The following is a 20,725-nucleotide window of genomic DNA, read 5'->3' as shown; positions in this document are numbered from 1 at the left end:
AAACGAGGTTTCACCACGTTAGCCAGGATGCTCTCGATCTCCTGACCTCGTGATCCACCCTCCTTGGCCTCCCAAAGTGCTGGGATTACAGGTGTGAGCCACCATGCCTGGCCTATTCTGTCTTGTTAACTTATAGAGATCTTGCATATATACATTTTTAGATTTATTCCCAGTTATTTGATACTTTTGATTCTATTATGTTACCTTTCTTATATTTTATTTCCTGTTTCTTATAGAAGTAACATCTGTATTTTATGTATTAAACTTGGATTCAGCTATCTTGCTAAATTCATATTTTTTATTTGAGTATTTTATCTGTAGAGTCTTGGATTTCCCATATACACCCAAAAAATATCTGTAATAGTGACAGTATTGTATCCTTTTCAGTTCCTGGAGTTTTTGTTTTTCTTTCCTACTTCAAGAATGATGTTGAATAAAAGGGGAAACAGTAGGCATCCACATTTTGTTGAAATTACAAAGGGGAAACAATATTTTTCAATAAGTATGTAGATGGCAGGCTTTTGTTTTTATGATGAATATTCTTCATTATTGTATAGGTTTCCTATTGCTGCATAATAGGCCATCACAGACTTAGCATCTTAAAATCACACACACTTACCTCACGGTTTCTGTGGGTCAGGAGTTCAGGCATGGTCTATCTGGGTCCTCTGCCCAGGGTCTCACAAGGCAATTGTAAGATCTGAGGTTTATTTTGCTGTAAAAAACTTTTTTCCTGTGAGTTTCATCTGGTTTCCATCAAGGAAGCTGAGCTTGTCTGCTTCTGTGTGGGCGGAGGGTCCTCTTCAATCTGGGCCCCGTTGCTAGGTAAGGAGCTGAGTTGGGAGTTTGTCTTGCAAATTCTCTATAATGACTAAAAGTTTTAACAACCAGCTGGTCTTAATTTCTACTTACAATTCGAGTTCTCAGAAATTGTCTAATTTGTGTGATCATTGTTTGGCTTAGCTGTTTTTGCTTGTTTCTGTCTTCTTGGGATTTTGTTGGGCTTTTTTTTTTTTGGTATGTTTTGATCTCAAACCTATCAGATTTGATGAATTCTAAACCCCTCTAGCCTATGAGTGTGGAATTTTCACTCCAAAGGAAAACAGAGCACCATGCTTTTCTCAGCCTTCCAGGGCATTCTTATGTGACTGAGAATCATGTGAGGGTGTCTGGGAGGAATGCCTCCTAAGAGCAGCAGTGGCTCCAATGAGGTTTCTCCTTCAGGAGAACATAATTAGGGCCTATTTTCACCTGGCAGGTGCATATAAGGAGCTGACCCCTCCCACATCTTAAGCCCCTGACACATTGTGCCAGGTAGTTGTGATACAGGTGGACCGAACCAGTTCAGAGAGTAATTGCCCTGGAAAGCTAGGTCCGCAAGCAGCACACTTTGGGTCTGATACACTCACTGACTTAATAATATCTGAAGGAGAACTCTAAACTATAGGAAATGAGGCCTCTACGTTGGCTAAAATCTCAGCAGCTGTGCAACAAAAAGTTACAACCTTAGAAACTCTGGCTGGGTATTTGCAAAATGTTTATGGTGAATTGTCATGCAAATATTTAGTCAAATGGACAACTATAACTGAAGCAGACTCTAAGTTACAATGGCCTAGATGGGGATCTTCTGAGATGCCCATATTAGTGCACCTGTGAACTAGAATAGAAAAGGCACGCACACAAACTAAACAGCCAGAATGGGAGAGCTGCTTTCAGTGACATCTGGAGAGGAGCAAAATGGGGGAAGATTGCCTCACCTCCTTACAGGAGGCCAAGAAACAACTTAGAGATGCTAACTGAGAACGCTCTAGTGCTTTATCTCAAAGAAATCTTCAGAATCACTTACTTCCTCTTGGTGCCTCCCCCACCTCCATGTATACCACTACTTTTTCCCGACCTCTTTGAACTTCCTGGACCAGATCTGTTCCCTCCTACTGCGTGCTCCATTCTAATATCTTCCCCTCCTCGACTGCTGCTCACTCAACAGAAGGCAGCTGGGGGTCTAACTTCCAAGACTCTACCTCCTGCTGATTCTCTGACAGCCCCAATGGCACCCTCTCATCTGGAAGATGGGAAAAGGGGGACCCTATAGGGACATCTCTCATGATTGCCCTGGTTTGAAAACAACCAATAATGGATAGAGGAACCCCAGCATTTGTCTATCAGTTCTGGTCAAAGGCTGAGCTGTGAAGCACAGTTATAGAATTTCCTGACTTCCATAAAGATCCAATTGGGTTTGCCCACGAATTTGAGCTCATTATCAGAACCTACGACCCAGGTCATTCAGACCTTTACCAGCTGGTACACATACTTGTTTCAGAGGCTAAAGCTAAGGGATGGCTAGAAAAATCACAGAGGTCAGACCCGTTAGCAGACTTAATCCTCAAAGGCCCAATAGAATGACAACAATCAGCCCCCAAAAGTCCAGAAGACAGGCTCAAAGATGCCTGGGAGTGAGCACCTGCTCTGCTAAATGTCATTCCCTCAGTGTTCCAAAGGGTTGTGAATTGAATAAAATCTAGCTGTGCCACCAGAACCCAAAAGAATCAGATCATTTTACATGTTTTAATAAAACTTTGCAACAGTATTGCAAGATGTCAGCTGATTGCTTTGAAAACACTAAAAATGATACATTATTAAATGCAAACTTTTAAAACAGACCAGATGACGATTTAGCCACCCTAGTAAATTGGGTCATGGCCAGGACTAATAAACTAGTTACCTTAGCGACCAGTTATCCTGCGCTATGATAAAAAAGAAAAAACAAGACTGCCCAAGTTATGCATCTACAGTTAAAGCAATTTGTTGGGGTGATCAGACCCAACACCAGGCCATGGGGGCTATGAAGTCCGGCGGAGTCAAAGGAATGAGAAAAGACGAGAGAAAGTGGGACCAGGGGGCCGACGCTAGTATGGATGCTGCGAAGGCCCCAAGCTCTGGGAGCCCATGCTATTTATCGGTGATCAAATAAACAGGTGGTGAGGATGTGGGGGTTGAAAGGAAGCAGTGCATCAAGCAAACAAGCCACAGCTGTGGCAGTTTAGCATTTTCTCCGAAACATATGGCTACCTGAGACAATGGGAATGCCAGAAGCAAGGAGCCAGCAAGTCCAGACACATTCCAAAGGCCACGAGGGATTTCAGACCCTGGACCCCAGACATGTTCCAAGCCCTGCCTCAGCTTCTCTCCCAACACTCAGCTTTTCTCCCAACACAATTAATTTCTCAAACCTCTCAGTATCAGAAAAATGTTAAACCGCCTCAGAGGACTCTTCCCTTAGCCTGTTACTACTGTAAAAGACTGGGACACTTGAAACGGGACTGCTTTAGGCTGAAACGGAAGCCACAGCAGAAGGATACAACTCAGGAAGACCAGGGGTGCTCTGAGGAAGTTAAAGTGTTTCACCTCTCCTAGTATTCTACCTTGACAAAACAAATTGGGAGAGATTAATATAATCATTAACCATCCTTACTTGACACAGGAGCAGCCATATCTGTTATAAATCCCACCTTGTTTAGAAAGCCATTTCTCAGAGTAATGAAAGGATTAGCATCATGGGTGTATCTAGAAAAACTATCTCAGGTTTTAAATCAAAACCTATACCTTACAGTTTTGTCAGGTTTGGTGCCCTACCAACCAAGGGCCCTAAACGTGACCCACTCAGTCTGTCCCACACGTTCCTGATATGCCCTGAGATCCCTTTCAATCTTTTGGGCCACAATCTCCTCAACATCCATAATGACCATATTTTTTTTATCAAAAGGTGGATTTTTTGGGGAATATGAGCCAGGAGACAAAACAAAAACAACCCAAAACAAACAAAACAACAAATTAGAGAAACATCCTGACAATGTACCATAATTTAGTACTAGTAATGTTAAAACATCATCTTATGTCTGGGAAATAAACTAAAGACAGAAAAGGAAACATTAGCGGGGAAGAGAGAAAGGTGAAATAAAAGGCAGGGAACTGTAAAACTCCTTTTAGCCTCCCCAGTTTTCCTGTAATCCCAGAAGTGGAGCATTTGGTTAAGGCCATCCTCTCCCACTTATGGTCCCAGTCAAATACAGACACAGGAAAAATATTCCTAAAGATACTGCTCCCCAACATTGTATAGTATCCTTTTTGACAGTAAGACATAGATGGAATTGTCCCTATCATACAAGATTATCTCATTATTCCCTATACCAACCCCTACAACACCCCTGTATTCCCTGTAGAAAAACCAAATGGTAGAGAATGAAGACTTTTTTCTTGAGATGGAGTCTTGCTGTGTTGCCAGGCTGGAGTGCAGTGGCGCAATCTCAGCTCACTGCAACCTCTGACTCCCTGGTTCAAGTGATTCTCCTTCCTCAGCCTCCCGAGTAGCTGTGATTACAGGCATGAGCCACCACGCCCAGCTAATTTTTGTATTTTTAGTAGAGATGGATTTTCACCATGTTGGCCAAGATGGTCTTGATCTCCTGACCGTGTGATCCACCTGCCTTGGCCTCCCAAAGTGCTGGGATTACAGACATGAGTCACTGCGCCTGGCCTTTTTTTTTTCTCACTATATTTCCCAGGCTGGTTTCAAGCTCCTGGTCTCAAGATATTCTCTCTTCTTGATCTCCCAAAGTGCTGGGATTAGTCATGAGCCACCATGCCTGGGCTGAGGGTGGAGATTTGTACAGAATTTGAGAGCAGTAAACAATATCATAATATTTAGACACTCACATACCCTTCTATCAGCTGTACCCACTCCCAGTCAGTATTTCTCAGTTGTGCATCTGCGGTGCCTTCTCTAGAATTCCTGTAGATCCACACAGCCAATAGTTGTTTGCCTTCACCTGGAGAGAATGGCAATATACATGATATACGTGGACTGTAATGCCTCAAGGGTGCACAGAAAGTCCCACTTATTTTTCCCAAATATTAAAGGCTGATTTAGAGGACCCAATTTTTCCCCAGGGTTCAATGCTCATCCAATACATGGATGACATTCTCCTTGGGTTAGACACACTCTCTTCCCCTCAGGAAGATATTTCATATTTACTCACACAATTAGCCAATAAGGGACAAGGTGTCTCAAGATGAACGTCAGCTATGTTCACCCCAAATCAAATATCTGGGGGCATATTACCTGAGTCCACGGACTGAACGTTAACCCTGATAGGGTGAGCGTAGTTTAACTTTCCCCATGATCATCACTAAAAATCAACGTTTAAAGGGTTTTCAGGGCTGGCTGGCTATTGCAGGAACTGGATACCATATTTTTCCCTTGTGCCCCAACTTCTGTGCATACCTATGAAGTGAATGGTCTGATCTCTTTTCTCTGCCTTTCTTTTTTTAGCATATGAAAGTGGAAGAATTGCATCTGGGGTAATGACCCAGTAACATCATGACCATCAGAGAACTATAGGCTATTATGGCAACAGTTAGTCCCTGTAGCTCAAGGGCTGCCTCACTGTATGAGAGCAACATCAGCCACTTCCCTTCTGTACAAGTCTGTTGAAGAAATAATCATGGGTTCCCTTCCTACTGTTGGTGTACCGCATTCTAAACTCTCATCATACTCATTGAGACCCTTCTAAACTCTCATCATACTCAACACCTGTCAATAGGTTAACCTCCGTGAAGTTTTGCTTTTATCTCCAAATATTATCATATCCCAGTGTAATTACCTTAATCCTGCCACTCTATTCCAGGGACCTTCTGATGAAACCCCTCGTGACTATGTTCTGATGACTGACCAACGGCTCACTTCCAGGACAGACTTGCAATAGACGCCACTGGATAATGCTGAGATAGACTGGTATGGAGATGGGTCTGATTTAAGAGGGGAGCATGGAAATGTTAGAGCAGGATATGCTGTGATTTCCTTATTAGAGGTCATTGAAGCCAGTCCTCTTCCCCAAGGCAGATCAGCTCAAGTAGCCAAGTTGATTTCACTGACCCGAGCTTTTCAGTTGGCGAGATCTGTGTTCACAAGGTTGTGAACATAGGCCCTGACAGCTTCTCTGCATTTGGGTTTGCTCATGACTTTGGGATGCTACAGAAGGAGAGAAGATATTTAACCTTCTCAGGGCAACCCACAAAAAATGACCAACAAGTATCAGAGCTGTTAGAAACCATTCTAAAACCAGAACTTCTGGCAATTATAAAAATCCCAGGTCACTCTAAATTGGACACCACTGAAAGCTGAAAGGGTAACCAATTTGCTGATGCTACAGCTAAAAGAGCAGTACTTGAGCCACCAGCCTCCATCTGGGGAATGGCCATAAAACCTGAAACACTTACAAACATGTTGAAGAAAACCCAGAGCATAACCCCAACAAGAGAGAAATCTACTTGGAAACAGAAAGGGGGATACCTGTTTCTGCAAACTGAAATATGATGTGAACCTAATAATAAACCCATTATTCCAATGGGATGTCAGATGCCCCTTATGGAATATGTTCATCATCAGGCCCATTGGAATCCAGAGAAAATGATATCCTGGTGTAAACAATATTATTGGAAACTGTCATTCCTGGTGGCACAAAAGGTTTACTCCTCATCTGTTTTTTGTTGCCAAAATAAGCCAGGGAAGCCCTTCCATGGGGCCAAGGGTCATTTTCCCCTTCTAGCTGGACCTTTTGAGGTTTGGCACCTTGATTTTAGCCATAACATTTTATCCACAACTTTAGAGGATCTTCACACAGGACTGGAAGCAGATGACAGCTGCTGTGGAGAGCTTTAACCCAAGACACCAGCCCAGACCTGTATACAAAAGAATGCCTATATTTATTGTATGATAGCCATTACAATGATTGTCCTAGAGATACTGGCAATTGCTGTGTTATGCAGAACCAGGCACCAGCCTTGTATGATTTAATATCCTTTTAGTAGTTAAAATGAATTTCACAACCTTATTTCTATTTAAGCTCTGTCCCTATGCCTTGCCACCGCCACCCACTGTGGCCCATGAAACAAACCTGTTTCTACAATGGGCTCAGGATTATGTGGACAGATTGCCTCCTGGATATGCAAACTCATGCTTCTTTCCAGTGGCTCCAGCCTTCCATGTTGGGTATCTCCTTTCTATGGTCAGGACTGGATAGAATACCAAAAATGTATTACATCACAGAAATGGTCTGGTATCCTCAGTGCTGGTATAAGAAAATACAATATATATAATTAGCCCATTGAAAATACACTTAAGAGCAAGGCACATGGGAAAAGGTTTTCAGAGGAAAGGTCCAGCTCAGCAACCCTCACCTTAGTCCCCTCTCTGCAACTAATAGAGAAGTTGGTAACTACACCCCAAGTAACTGCTGAATTTCAAGATGAGATACTGCAAATTTGTGATTAGTTTAACTGAATCACTCCTTTAGTAGGTCAACTCAGCCAGAATGCTCCTTTATGCTGTAAAGAAAGAAACCACGCAAAGGGCCAATGGTGAAACAGTCCAGGAGATATGGGGTCGATACCTGGAAAGCACTGTGACCACATTATTATGTTACAAGGCACTGACATGACACCTATGGGGTACAGTGACCAGATATTAATTGGCTAGCATTAAACGGGACATACTGGCTATGTCACTTTAACTTATGGCCTGGATTACCCCCAGGATGGTTAAGATGATGTTCCCTAGATTACGCTTGGGCACAAGGATGAGTAATTCAGACCCTGCCAAGCCAGCAACGCTTTTTCACTTACGGTTTTGCTGGACACATTCTGTATTCCGATGGTGTGATCGCTTAGCTTCTGTCTTTGTACCACAAATAGCTATTGAACATGTTGTATGGCATACAGAGGCCTTAACAAATTATACCCAAAAGGCCCTAAATGATAGACACATGAGTATCTCTTTGCTAAACAATGAAGTCTTACTAATGAGGAAAGCTGTGCTGCAAAACCGTATGGCCTTAGATATACTCACAGCAGCCCAAGGTGGAACCCGTGCCATCATAAAAACTCAATGTTGTATTTATGTTCCAGATACATCAAATAACATAACTTAACTTATGGCTGATATGAAAACCCAGATAACCAACCTGTCAGACCTAAAACCCTTGGTAATTGACTGGTTGAGTGGTTGGTTTGGATCCTGGGGAACTTGTGGCAGAAGATATTGCTCATAATAGGAATAATAATAATAATTAGTGTTCTGCCATGCTTTTGCTTACAATGTTGTATATTCTTGCAAGTAAGTCAACATGCAGCCAAAAACGCTAGAGTAATAGTTGTCCAAAGAACTGCTCTAATTGAGGAGGCAGTAGCATTGCCTGAACCAGCTTCCAGGTTTGCTTTCCATTTTGCTATAAATCTGGGAAAGTCTCTCTCTCTTTCTCTCTCTCTCTCTGTGTGTGTGTGTGTGTGTGTGTGTGTGTGTGTGTGTGTATTTTATCTTTCTTTTTTACTTATCATATTTTATCTCCACGAAACATGACCTTAGGAATAAGCCTTTCAAGTAATGTGGGACCTGAACATCCTGGCGACAAGGGACAAGCTGAAAAAAGAAAAAACCTGAAACCAGAGACTCATTTCCCTCTAAAATTCTTTCTCCATAAGATTTGAAAGAAAAAATGGGAGGAAAATGTAAGAGGAAAAGAAATCTTGGGACCTCAAACTCATAAAGCCAAAAGAAAAATAAAGCGAAGAATTGGGTCAGGCAATCCTGCCTCCCATTTGCTTCCTAAATGAGATGGCTGCAAAGATAAAAAAGGTACATACCTCCCTCACAATTTGTCCGCAAGGAGATTCTTTTGTGGGCCCCAAGATCTTTACCCTAAAACAGTTATGTGGAATTTCACTCTGGCAATGTAAATTGATAGCTTATCTTCGCAGGTGCAGGACAAAGGACAGAACTCAAAGTCATCCCTCTGCTGACCTGAGACAAATGCGTATCTGAGTGCTTCCTCCGCCCTATTGTCTATGTCATTTTATGTTAAAATGCATAAAGTACTGATGCCTTCAGCAAGCCAGATGAAGTCATGAGTGTCTATTTCCTCTACCTCCCTCACACATGAAAATTGTGTATTCAGTGAAAGGCTGATCAAAGGCTCAAAAGGATGCAACCATTTTGTCTTTTTATCTACTGAGACACGTTTTAACAATATTTCTTTGGCTCACACCCGTAATCCCAGCACTTTGGGAGGGCGAGGCAGGTGGATCACTTGAGGTCGGGAGTTTGAGACCAGCCTGACCAAAAAGGAGACCGTCGTCTTTACTAAAAATACAAAATTAGCTGGGCATGGTGGCACATGCCTGTAATCTCAGCTACTCGGGAGGCTAAGGCAGGAGAATCACTTGAACCTGGGAGGCAGAGCTTGCAGTTGCAGTGAGCCGAGATTGTGCCATTGCACTCCAGCCTGGGCAACAAGAGTGAAACTCCCTCTCAAAAAAAAAAAAAAAAATTCCCTTCCTTCAATATCCACCCTTTCCCTTTTAAATATTGAAGCCCTCAAAATCATCTTTGGAGAAAAGCATAGACCTGTCTCCTGGGCACGCATCCTTAATTTTGGCAAATAAACCTACAATGACCGAGAGTTGCCGTAGTCATTTTCTTTTATTTACATCTAGCAACTACGAAGGGATTCCTGAATGAAGGTGGCCCAGGCCTGCAGCACCTCTCCTATTGGTGCTTGGTACTGGCTTGGGCTGTGTTTATCACCCTAACCTATGGGATGATTTGCTGAGGTCTGGGACCTCCTTCCTCCAGGGATCCCTGACCTCCCCAATTTTGTTGTTTAGTTTCGGGAGAGGGTCTGAGGTTTATTTTGCTATAAACCAACTCCTTTCCCTGGGAGTTCCAGCTGCTTCCATCAAGGAAGTCGAGCTTGTCTGCTTCTGCGCGGGCAGAGAGTGGTCTTTAGCCTGGTCCCCATTATTAGGTAAGAGTTGGGATTTTGTCTGCTAATTCTCTTTAATGACTGAATGTTAGTTTATTCTTCATTTCTCCTTACAATTAAAGTGCTCAGAAAGCATAATTGGTGTGATCAGTGTTTATTTCGCTGATCTGTTTTTGCTTGTTTTGTTAAGGTTTTTAATTTGGTATGTTTTTATCTTTCTTCTATCATATTTGACCAAGTCTAAATCTCTCTAGCCTATGAGTGTAAAATTTCCACTCTGGAGACAAGAAGAGCATCTTGCTCCTCTCAGTCTTTCTGGACATTCTCATGTGTCTGAGATCATGTGAGGGTGTCTGGGAGGAATACTCTGTAGACATGGCTCAGATTAGGTTTCCCCCTTATAAGAACATACTTAGGGTCTATTCTCAGCTTGTAGGTGCATATAAGGAACTGACCTCTCCTGCACCTTAAGCCCTTGACACACTCTGCCAGGTAGCAGTGATATGGGTGGACCAAACTGGTTCAAGAACTAATGGCCCTGAAAATCTAGGTCAACAAGCAGCACACTTTGGGTGTGATACACTCCCCAACTTGGTTAAATTTAGTTTTCCTTTTTTTCTACACTTGGTTAAATCTTAAAGAGAACTCTAAGTTATGAGGAATGAGGCCTCTAAGTTCGCCAAAGCCCCCACACAGCTGTGGAATATAAGTTTCATCCTTAGAAACTCTGGCTGGGTATTTGCAAAATACTTAAAGTGAATTGCCATGCAAATATTTAGTCAAGTGGACAACTGTAACCAAAGCAGACTCTAAGTTACAATGGCCTAGAAGGGAATCTTCTGAGATGCCCATATTAGTGCACCTGGGAACTAGGATGGAAAATGCATGCACAAAAACTCAACAGCCAGAATGGGAGAGCTACTTTCAATGGTACCTAGAGAGTAGCAAAATGGGGGAAGACTACCTCACTTCCTTACAGGAGGCCAACAAACAACTTAGATATGCTAACCGAGAACTCTCTAGCACTTGATCACTCTTAAAGAAATCTTCAGAATTGCTTACTTCCTCCTTGGTGCTTCCTTCACCTCCATTTACACCCCCACTTTACCCCGCCTCCTCTGAACTTCCTGGACAAGATCTGTTCCTTCCTTCTCTTGCATGCTCCAGGCTACCATCTTCCCCTCCTCCTCATCTGCTGCTCACTCAACAGAAGGCAGCAGGGGGTCTCACCTCCAAGACCCTACCTCCTGATGATTCCATGACAGCCCCCGTGGCAGCCTCTCATCAGGAAGATGGGAAAAGGGGGACCCTGCAAGGACACGCCTCATGATTGCCCATTTAGGGAACAATCAATAACAGGGGAACCCCAGCAATTGTCTATCAACCCTGGTCAAAGGTTGAGAAGCATAAAGAATTTACTGTTCCCAGGGCTCTAAATGTGACCCACTTGGTAGGTCTCACATGTTCCTAATATGTCCTGGGACCCCTGTCAGTCTTTTGGGCTGCAATCTTCTCAACATCCTTAATGCCCATAAGTCTTTTTCATCAAAGGTGAATCTTTTTGGAATTGGAGCCAGGAGACCAAAAATAACAAATTTTAAAAAGTCTTGACAGTGTACCATGATTTAGTAATGTTAAAACATCATCTTGTGACTGAGAAAATGAACTAGAGACAGCCAAGAAAATGTTAGAGGAGAAAAGAGAAAAATGGATTAAAAGGCAGGGAACTGTATGATTCCCTTTAGTCCCCCCAAAATTCATATTAACCCCAAAATGGGAACATTTGCTTAAGGCCATCCTCACCCACTTACGGTCCAAGTCAAAGACAGACTTAGAAAAAATATTCTCAGCCACTCCAGTAGATGTTGAGATAAACAGAAAAAAAAAATCTCTTGCCCAATATTAATATCCTTTCAGAAAGGAAGCCATAGATGGAATTGTCCCTATCATACAAGATTATCTCAAAAGGGGCTGTATCCTCATTATTTCCTGTACCATCCCCTGCAACACTCCCCTTCCCCACCCCCATATTCTTTGTAGAAAAAACAAACAGGAGAAGATAAAAACGAACAGGAGAAGATACATTTTTTTTTTTTTTTGAGACGAGGTATCACTATATTGCCCAGGCTGGTCTTGAACTCCTGAGCTCAAGTGATCTTCCTACCTTGGCTTTCCCAAATGCTGGGACTATAGGTGTGAGCCATCATGCCCGGCTTGAGTATGGAGATTTATACAAGATTTGAGAGCAGTAAACAACAGCATAATATTTAGACACTCACATACCCTTCTATCAGCTGTACCCACTCCCAGCCAGTATTTCTCAGTTGTGCATCTGCAGTGCCTTCTTTAGTATTCCTGTAGATCCACGCAGCCAATATTTGTTTGCCTTCACCTGAAGAGAATGGCAATCTACACGATGTACGTGGACTGTAATGCCTCAAGGGTGCGTGGAAAGTCCCACTTATTTTTCTCAAATATTAAAGTGTGATTTAGAGGACTCAATTTTTCCCTGAGGCTCAATGCTTATCCAATAAGTGGATGGCATTCTCTTTGGGTCAGACACACTCTCTTCCTCTCAGGAATATATTTCATATTTACTCAAACTATAAGCCAGTAAGAGACAAAGTGTCCCAAGATAAACTTCAGCTGTGCTCACCCCAAGTTAAGAATTTGGAGGTATATTATCTCCATCAAAGGACTGAGTATTAACCCTAGTAGAGTGAGATAAATTTTAGCTTTCCCAATGTCCATCACTAAGAAACAACCTAGAGGGTTTGTGGGGCCGGCCGGCTATTATAGGAACTGCACACCAGATTTCACCCTTATGGCTCAACCTCTGTATGCATACCTAAAAAATGAACAGTCTGATCCCATCATGTTTACTCCAGAGGGACAATCAGCCGTGCAACAAATAAAGGAAAGTTTCAAAATGTCACAGGCTTAGGGCACCCTAACTACAAATTGCCTTTCTCCCTATTCATACACAAAAGTGGAGAAACGGCACCTGGGCTACTGACCAGAAACCTAGTGATCACCAGAGAGCTATAGGGTATTATAGGCAACAGCTAGACCTTGTGGCTTTACCTCACTGTGTGAGAGCTGTATCAGGCATTTCCATTCTGTAGAAGTCTGTTGAAGATATTATTACGTGTTCCTCCCTTACCATTTATGTACCGCATTCTCTTGAGACCCTTCTAAACTCTCATCATACTTAATATGTGTCTGTCAATAGATTAATTTTCTATGAAGATTTGCTGTTATCATCTCCACATATTACCTCATCCCACTGTAATAGTCTAAATCCTGCTACTCTGTTCCTGGGCCCTTCTGACAAAACCCCTCATGACTGTGTTCTGATGACTGACTAACTTCTCACCCCTAGGACAGGCCTACGGGAGATGCCACTGGATAATGCTGAGATAGACTGGTATATAGATGGGTCTGATTTAAAAGGAGAGGTTGGAAATGTTAGAACAGTCTATGCTGTGGTTTCCTTATTAGAGGTAATTGAAGCTGGTCCTCTTCCCCAACTCAGATCAACTCAAGTGGCCAAATTGATTTCCCTGACCCTAGCTTTTCAACTAGCAAAAAACAAGGCTGTGAAAGCTGCTGTCAATCACTGACAGCTGCTCTGCATTTGGTGTTGCTCATGACTTTGGGATGCTACAGAAGGAGAGAGGATATTTAACCTCCTTGGGGTGACCCATAAAAAATGGACAAGAAGTATCAGAGCTGTTAGAAGTCATTCGAAAACAGAAACTTTCGGCAATTATAAAAATCCCAGGTCACTCTAAGTTGGACACCACTGAAAGCAGGGTAACCAATCTGCTGATGCTACAGCTAAAAGAGCAGTATTTGAGCCACCAGCCCCCATCTGGGGAATGGCCATAAAACCTGAAACACTTACAAACATGTTGAAGAAAACCCAGAGCATAACCCCAACAAGAGAGAAATCTACTTGGAAACAGAAAGGGGGATACCTGTCTCTGCAAACTGAAATATGATGTGAACCTAATAATAAACCCATTATTCCAATGGGATGTCAGATGCCTCTTATGGAATATATTAATAATCTGACCCATTGGAATCCAGAGAAAATGGTATCCTGGCGTAAACAATATTACTGGAAACTATCATTCATGGTGCCGCAAGAGATTTACTCTCCATGTGTTCTCTGTCCCAAAGAAAACCCAGGAAAGCCCCTCCTGGGGGCCCAGGATCATTTTCCCCTTCTGGCTGGACCTTCTGAGGTATGGCAGCTTGATTGTATTCAGCTGCCATTATCTCCAGTTTAAAAGTGTGTTTTAGTAACGATCTACAAGTCTTCCCACTGGGTTGAAGCTTTTCCCTGCAGGCAACAAACAGCGATGGCAGTTGGAAAAAGTCCTATGTGAAAAAATGATTCCACTCTGTGAAGTCCCCTCTGAACTTCACAGTGATAGGGGAACTCATTTTACCGGCCAGGTTTTTCAAACTATTTGCAAAATTTTCCTCATACTTCAACATTTCCATTGTGCCTACCACCCTCAGTCTTCAGGGCTGGTGGAAAGGACCAATGGTATAATTAAAACACAATTGGCTAAGTTCATAAGGGCTTTTCACCTCTCCTGGCCTAGAACTCCTCCTGGCACTCCTTACACTCTGATCCAACATTTTGTGAAACATCAACTATACCCTTATACAATTATAATGGGAAGGCCCATGTGTAAGGAACCCAAATAAACAACCCAACTTTTCTCCAGAGAGATATATTGCAATATATTGTAAGGGACTCATTCATCACCTTATGAAAAGCCGAGTTTTGGTAAAGGATTCTTTTTACAGTGCCCTCCCTGAAGATGAGGTTTCTGGTCATAATCTGTAGCCTACAGACTTTGTCTCTTACAAAAGAGAAAGTCTTTGGTAAAGGACTCCCTTAATCCCCGATGGAAGGGTCCATACCAGGTAGTATTGACTAATTCATGTGCTGCACAATTAGGGGGTATAGACTCATGGATTTACATGTCTCATCTTAAAAAGGTACATCCTCCTGAGTGAACAGTGATTCCAGCCAAGGATCTTTGCCTCCAGTTCACTAAACAATATCAACCTTTGACTTGGGACTAGAAGCAGATAACAGCTGTTGTTGACAGCTTTAACCCAAGACACTGGCCCATCCATGCCTGTGTACAAAAGAGTACCTGTGTTTATTGTGTAATAGCCATTATGATGATTGTCCTAGGGATACTGGCAATTGCTATCTTATGAAGAACCCAGCACCTGGTTTATCTGATTTAGTGTCTTTGCAGTAGTTAAAATGAATCTCACAACCCTGCATCTATTTATGCTCTTTCCCTACGCCTTCTTGCCTTCTTGCCACTGCCGTCTGCTGTAGCCCATGAAATAAACATGTTTCTACAGTAGCTCAGGATTATACACACAGATTCCAAAAAGATGACTGCTGAATATGCCAACTCATGCCTATTTCCAGTGGCTCCAGCCTGTCATGATGGGTATCTCCCTTCCGAGGTCAGGACTGGCTGTAACACCAAAAATGTATTATATTACAGAAATGGTCTGGTGTCCTTAGTGCTGGCATAAGAAAGGACAATACATATAGTTAGCCCATTGAAAAGACTCTTAGGAGAAAGGCACATGGGAAAAGCTTTTCAGAGGAAAGGACCAGCTCACTACCACTTACCTAAGTATCCCCCCCATCCAGTGAAAAGAGTGAGTGATAACCACACCCAAAGTATCTGCCCATTTTCAAAATGGGATAATGCAAATTTGGGATGGGTTTATCTGTCTTACCATTTCATTTGGCCAACTCAGCTAAAAATGACCCTTTATGCTGGGAACCAAGAAACCACATTAAGGACCCAGACCAAACAGTGCAGGAGACATGTGGTGGATACTTGGAGAACATTGTGACCATATTATTACTACAAGATGCTAGCTAGCATACCACGAATTGGGTACAGCAACATGGTATTTATTAGTTAGCTCAAAATAGGACATATTGGCTACGTAGCACTAATTTATGGCCTCAGTTACCCCCAGGATGATTAGGACAATGTTCCCTAGGTTATGCTTGGGCACAAGGATGAATAATTCAGACTCTGCCAAACCAGCAGACCTTTTTCATTTACAGTCTCATTGGACACATTCTGTATTCCAATGGTATGATGACTCAGCTTCTATCTTTATACCACAAATAGATATTAAAGATGTTCTATGGCATATAGAGGCCTTAACAAATAATATCCAAAAGGCCCTAAATGATAGCTGCATGGCTATCTCTTTGCTAAACAATAAGGACTCATGTATAAGGAAAACCAAGATGCAAAATTGTATGGCGTTAGATATGCTCACTGCAGCCCAAGGTGGAACCTTTGCCACAATAAAAACTGAATGTTGGATTTATATCTTAGAGGAATCAAATGACATAACCTGACTTATGACTGACATAAAAACCCAGATAACCAACCTGTCAGATCCAAAGCCCTTACGAATCGCCTAGTTGAGTGGTTTGTTTGGATCCTGGGGAACTTGGTGGCAGAAGCTATTGCTCATGATAGGAATCATAATAATAATTTGTGTTCTGTCCTGTTTTTTACTTAGGTTGTTGTAATGGTATGTGCTTGCAACTAAGTCAATGTGCAACTGAGAAGTCTAGAGTAATGGTTGCCCAAAGAAGTGCTCTAACTGAGGAGGCAGTAGCATAGCCTGAACCAACTTCCAGGTTTACTTTCCCTTTTGTTGCTATAAATCTGGCCTAGCTCCACATACATATTGTTTTTCTTTTTTTCTTCTTTCCTTCTCCTGTTTTTTTTTTAAATCTCCATGAGACAAGACCACCTAAGAATGAGCCTTTCTAGCACCATGGAACCTTAACTTCTAGGAATAAAACATCCTAGGTACAAGGGACCAGCTCATAAAAGAAAAATCCTGAGACTAGAGACTCATTTCTTTTTAAAATGCTTTCTCCAAATGATTTTAAATATGAAAAGGAAGCTGGGGGAATACGAAAGGAAAATAAATTTGGAACCCCAAACTCACCAAGCAAAAAGGAAAAGTCAAGCAGAGAACTGGGTCACACCAACCCGCCTCCTATTTGGTTCGTAAATAAGATGGCTTCAAAGATAAAAGGCTACTTAGCTCCCTCACAATTTGCCCAGAAGAAAATTACTTGTGGGGCCCAAGATCTTTACCCTAAAACAGTTCTCTTGAATTCACTCTGGCAATGTAAATTGATCACTTATATTCACAGGTGGAGAACAGAGGACAGAAATCAAAGTCATCCCTCTGCTCACCTGAGACAAACACTTATCTGACTGCTTCTTCTGCCATATTGTCTATGTTGTCTTATGTCAAAATAAAGATTCACTGAGCCAGACAAAAACATGGGTGACTATTTCCTGAGAATTACGTGAGGATGTCTGGGAGGACTGATTCCTAAGAGATCCAGTCGCTCTGATTAGGTTTTTTCTTCAGAGGAACATAATTAGGGTCTAATCTCACCCAACAGGTCAGCCCCTCCTGTGCCTTGAGCCCCTGCCACACTGATTCAGGTAGCCGCAACATGAGTGGACCAAATTAGTTCAGGGATTAATTGCGCTGGAAAGCTAGGTCCACAAGCAGCACCCATTGGGTCTGACACACTCCTTGAATTGGTTAAATTCGAAGGAAAACTCTAAATTCTGGGGAACAAGGCCTCTAAGTTGGCTTAAGCCTCTGCAGCTGCAGAACATGAAGTTCCACCCTTAGAAACTCCCGCTGGATATATGCAAAATACTTATGGTAAATCATTCAAATATTTAATCAAGTGGATGTCCTAATTAAGGATTAGTTGAGTCCTAATTAGGGATAAGAAGTCAGGTTTGTGGGAGCAGGAGAAAGCAAGAACAAAAACCAAATAAGCCATAAATCTGCCTTTTTTTCATGGTCCAGGACACACAGCCCTACTGCACAAATAAGTCACAATCTTCCTGCATCCAGCTATCACCAGACATCTTGACTAATCAAAAAAAAACATGTAAGTTAGCTCACTGCAACCTTGCTGTTATCAGTATTGCACACAGCCCTCTTCAGCACACAGCACAAAGACCATCCTATAAAATCCTCAGGAAGCCTTTGTCTCCTTGCAGTTAGCTCCTCTTTCGCTGACTTGCCTGTTGCTTTTTTGAAACACATTTCCCTACTTTGTCTAATAAATCTGCCTTTTAAAAATCTGCAACCATTTTGGTAAATATTTTTTCCACCCATGCAACATCGGTCCTAGATAGTCAATACCTGTGACAGTGGCCCATTATAACCACAGAGGTTCTAAGTTACAGTGGCCTAGATGGGGATCTTCTGAGATGCCCAAATTAGTGTACCTGGGAACTAGGATGGAAAATGCATGCACAAAAACTCAACAGCCAGAATGGGAGAGCTACTTTCAGTGGTACCTAGAGAGGTAGCAAAAACGGGGAAGACTGCCTCACCTCCTCACAGGAGGCCAACAAACAACTTAGAGATACTAATAACTCTCTAGTGCTTTATATCTCTTAAAGAAATCTTCAGAATTGCTTATATCCCCCTTGGTTCTTCCCCCACCTCCACGTACATCCCCAGCTTACTCCGACCTCTCTGAACTTCCTAGACCAGATCTGTTTCCTCTGCCTGCAGGCTCTAGCCTGCCATCTTCCTCTCCTTGTCTGCTACTTACTCAACAGAAGGCAACAGGGGGGTCTACTTCTACAACTCCGTCTCCTGATGATTTCACGACAGTCTCCCTGGCAGCCTCTCGTCTGGAAGAAGTGGAAAAGGGGGACCCTGTAGGAACATCTCTCATGATCACACCATATAGGGAATGACCAGTAACAGGTAGGGAAACCCCAGTGATGGTCTTTCAACCCTGGTCAAAGGCTGAGCTAGGAGGCAAAGTTAAAGAATTTCCTGACTCCCATAAAGATGTGCCCAAGAATTTGAGCTCATTGTCAGGTCACTGGTCATATGGCCCATGTCATTCAGACCCTTACCAGCTGCTCCACTTGTTGGTTTTGGATGCTAAAGCTAAGGAATGGCTGGAAAAAGCACAGTGGTCAGACCATTTAGCAGAATCAATTTCCAAAGGTCCAATAGGATGACAACAAGTCCTCAAAAGTTCAGAAGACAGGCTCAAAGATGCCAAGGCATGAGCGACTGCTCTGTTAATTATCATTCCTTCAGCATTCCAAAGGTTTGTGGATTGGAATAAAATCCAGCAATGCTACCAGAACCCAAAGGAATTAGTTTGAGATTATTTTTCATGTTTTGGTAAAACTTTGAGACAATATTGTGGGATGTCAGCTGATTGCCTTGAAAACAATACAAATGGCACATTATTAAATGCAAACTTTTAAAACAGACCAGATGATGATTTAGCCACTCTTGTGAAACACCACATAACAAATCGGGCCATGGTCAGAACTACGGAACTAGTTAACTTAGCTAACCAATTATCCTGTGCTATGATAAAGGAGAAAAACAAAGACTGCCAGAGTTATGCATTTATAGTTAAAGCAATTAACTTCTCAAACCTGTCAGCCTCAGAATAATTAAAAGCCCTCTCGGTCTGAGGACTCTTCCCTCAGCCTGTTACTATTGTAAAAGACCAGGACACCTTAAACAGGACTGCTTTAGGTGGAAGTGGAACCCACAGCAGGAGGATACAACTCAGGAAGACTAGGGGTGCTCTGAGGAAGTTAAAGGGTTTCACCTCTCCCAGTATTCAACCTTGACAAATTGGGAGAGATTAATATAATCATAACGTGAGCTCTCCATTGCCTTACTTGACACAGGAGCAACTATATCTGTCGTAAATCCCACCTTCTTTAGAAACCATGTTCCTCAGAGTAATAAAAGGAGTAGCATGATGGGTGTGTCCAAGAAAACCATCTAATGTTTTAAATCCAAACCTATACCTTACCGTTTGGACAGGTTTAGCACCCCCTCAATCAAGGGTCCTAAATACAACAGTCAGTCAGTCCCATGTGTTCCTAATATACTGGGTAAGTGTCTGTTCTGTGGACCAGCCTTCTCTTTGTTCAGTTTTCAGAGTCAAGACTAGGAGAAAATACTAGAAAAATCTTTTTTGGCCAGGGCGTCAAGTCACATTTGGCTTGATATCCTTTACCAGGAATAGCATCTTTGGATATTGACCTGACTTTTGGTTTTATTTATTTATTTATTTATTTTATTTATTTATTTTTTTTTGAGACGGAGTCTCCGTCACCTGGCTAGAGTGCAGTGGCACGATCTTGGCTCACTTGTAAGCTCCACCTCCCGGGTTCACACCATTCTCCTGCCTCAGCCTCCAGAGTAGCTGGGACTACAGGGGCCGCCACCACGCTGGCTAATTTTTTGTATTTTTAGTAGAGATGGGGTTTCACTGTGTTAGCCAAGATGGTCTCAATCTCCTGACCTCGTGATCCGCCCGCCTCAGCCTCCCAAAGTACTGAGATTACAGGCGTGAGCCACCGTGCCCGGCCCTTTTGGTTTTATTTCTAAGTTGGTGTAGGACTGAAACAGGAGGGTGTGTTATCAGTTTATATCCCTAAGGCCTCAACACTTATGAATTCACTTAAATGGAATCTAGAACTCTGAGAAGCAGATATAAAATGTTTATCTCTGTCCAATGGTGATTATTGTGTTGCAACTGCATTGTAACTGTGTTGCTGTTCATAAGTAGAGTCTTTGTGCGCGTGGCTTGCGCATACATGCCCAGGGGGCCAGAGCATTACATTTCCATCAGGGCGTGGATCCCAGGGATACCAGAGAGGACCAGGCAGAGGATGAAACAGGCCATGATTTTCAGATTCTGCAAGTAGAAGGGAGGATGCACCTCTTGGCTGGGGCTTGTAATTTGGAGATACCAGAAAGTGACGACCAGGTTGAATAATGACCAG

General features: G+C 42.5%; 1 protein-coding gene across 4 annotated transcripts in view; it reads left to right on the top strand.

Moving 5' to 3' along the window:
- ANKRD26 (ankyrin repeat domain containing 26) overlaps positions 1 to 9,953 on the top strand; it is a 110,965-nt gene extending 101,012 nt beyond the window's left edge. For 2 of the 4 annotated variants that reach the window (XR_010141391.1, XR_010141389.1), the window contains 2 exons: positions 5,685 to 5,791; positions 8,420 to 9,953. Coding sequence is in view for 1 of the 4 variants with exons in the window: in XM_054523163.2 (XP_054379138.1) it covers positions 5,685 to 5,695 (11 nt within the window). In the remaining 3 variants the exon portion in view is untranslated. Of the gene's footprint in view, positions 1 to 5,684 lie in introns of all 4 variants that reach the window. The other 2 variants (XR_010141390.1, XM_054523163.2) reach the window with 2 other exon arrangements.
- The last annotated feature ends 10,772 nt before the right edge of the window (positions 9,954 to 20,725 follow it).

Source organism: Pongo abelii, chromosome 8, assembly GCF_028885655.2.
Source record: "Pongo abelii isolate AG06213 chromosome 8, NHGRI_mPonAbe1-v2.0_pri, whole genome shotgun sequence".
Lineage (NCBI taxonomy): Eukaryota > Metazoa > Chordata > Mammalia > Primates > Hominidae > Pongo > Pongo abelii.
This window is presented reverse-complemented; position numbering and strand designations above follow the sequence as displayed.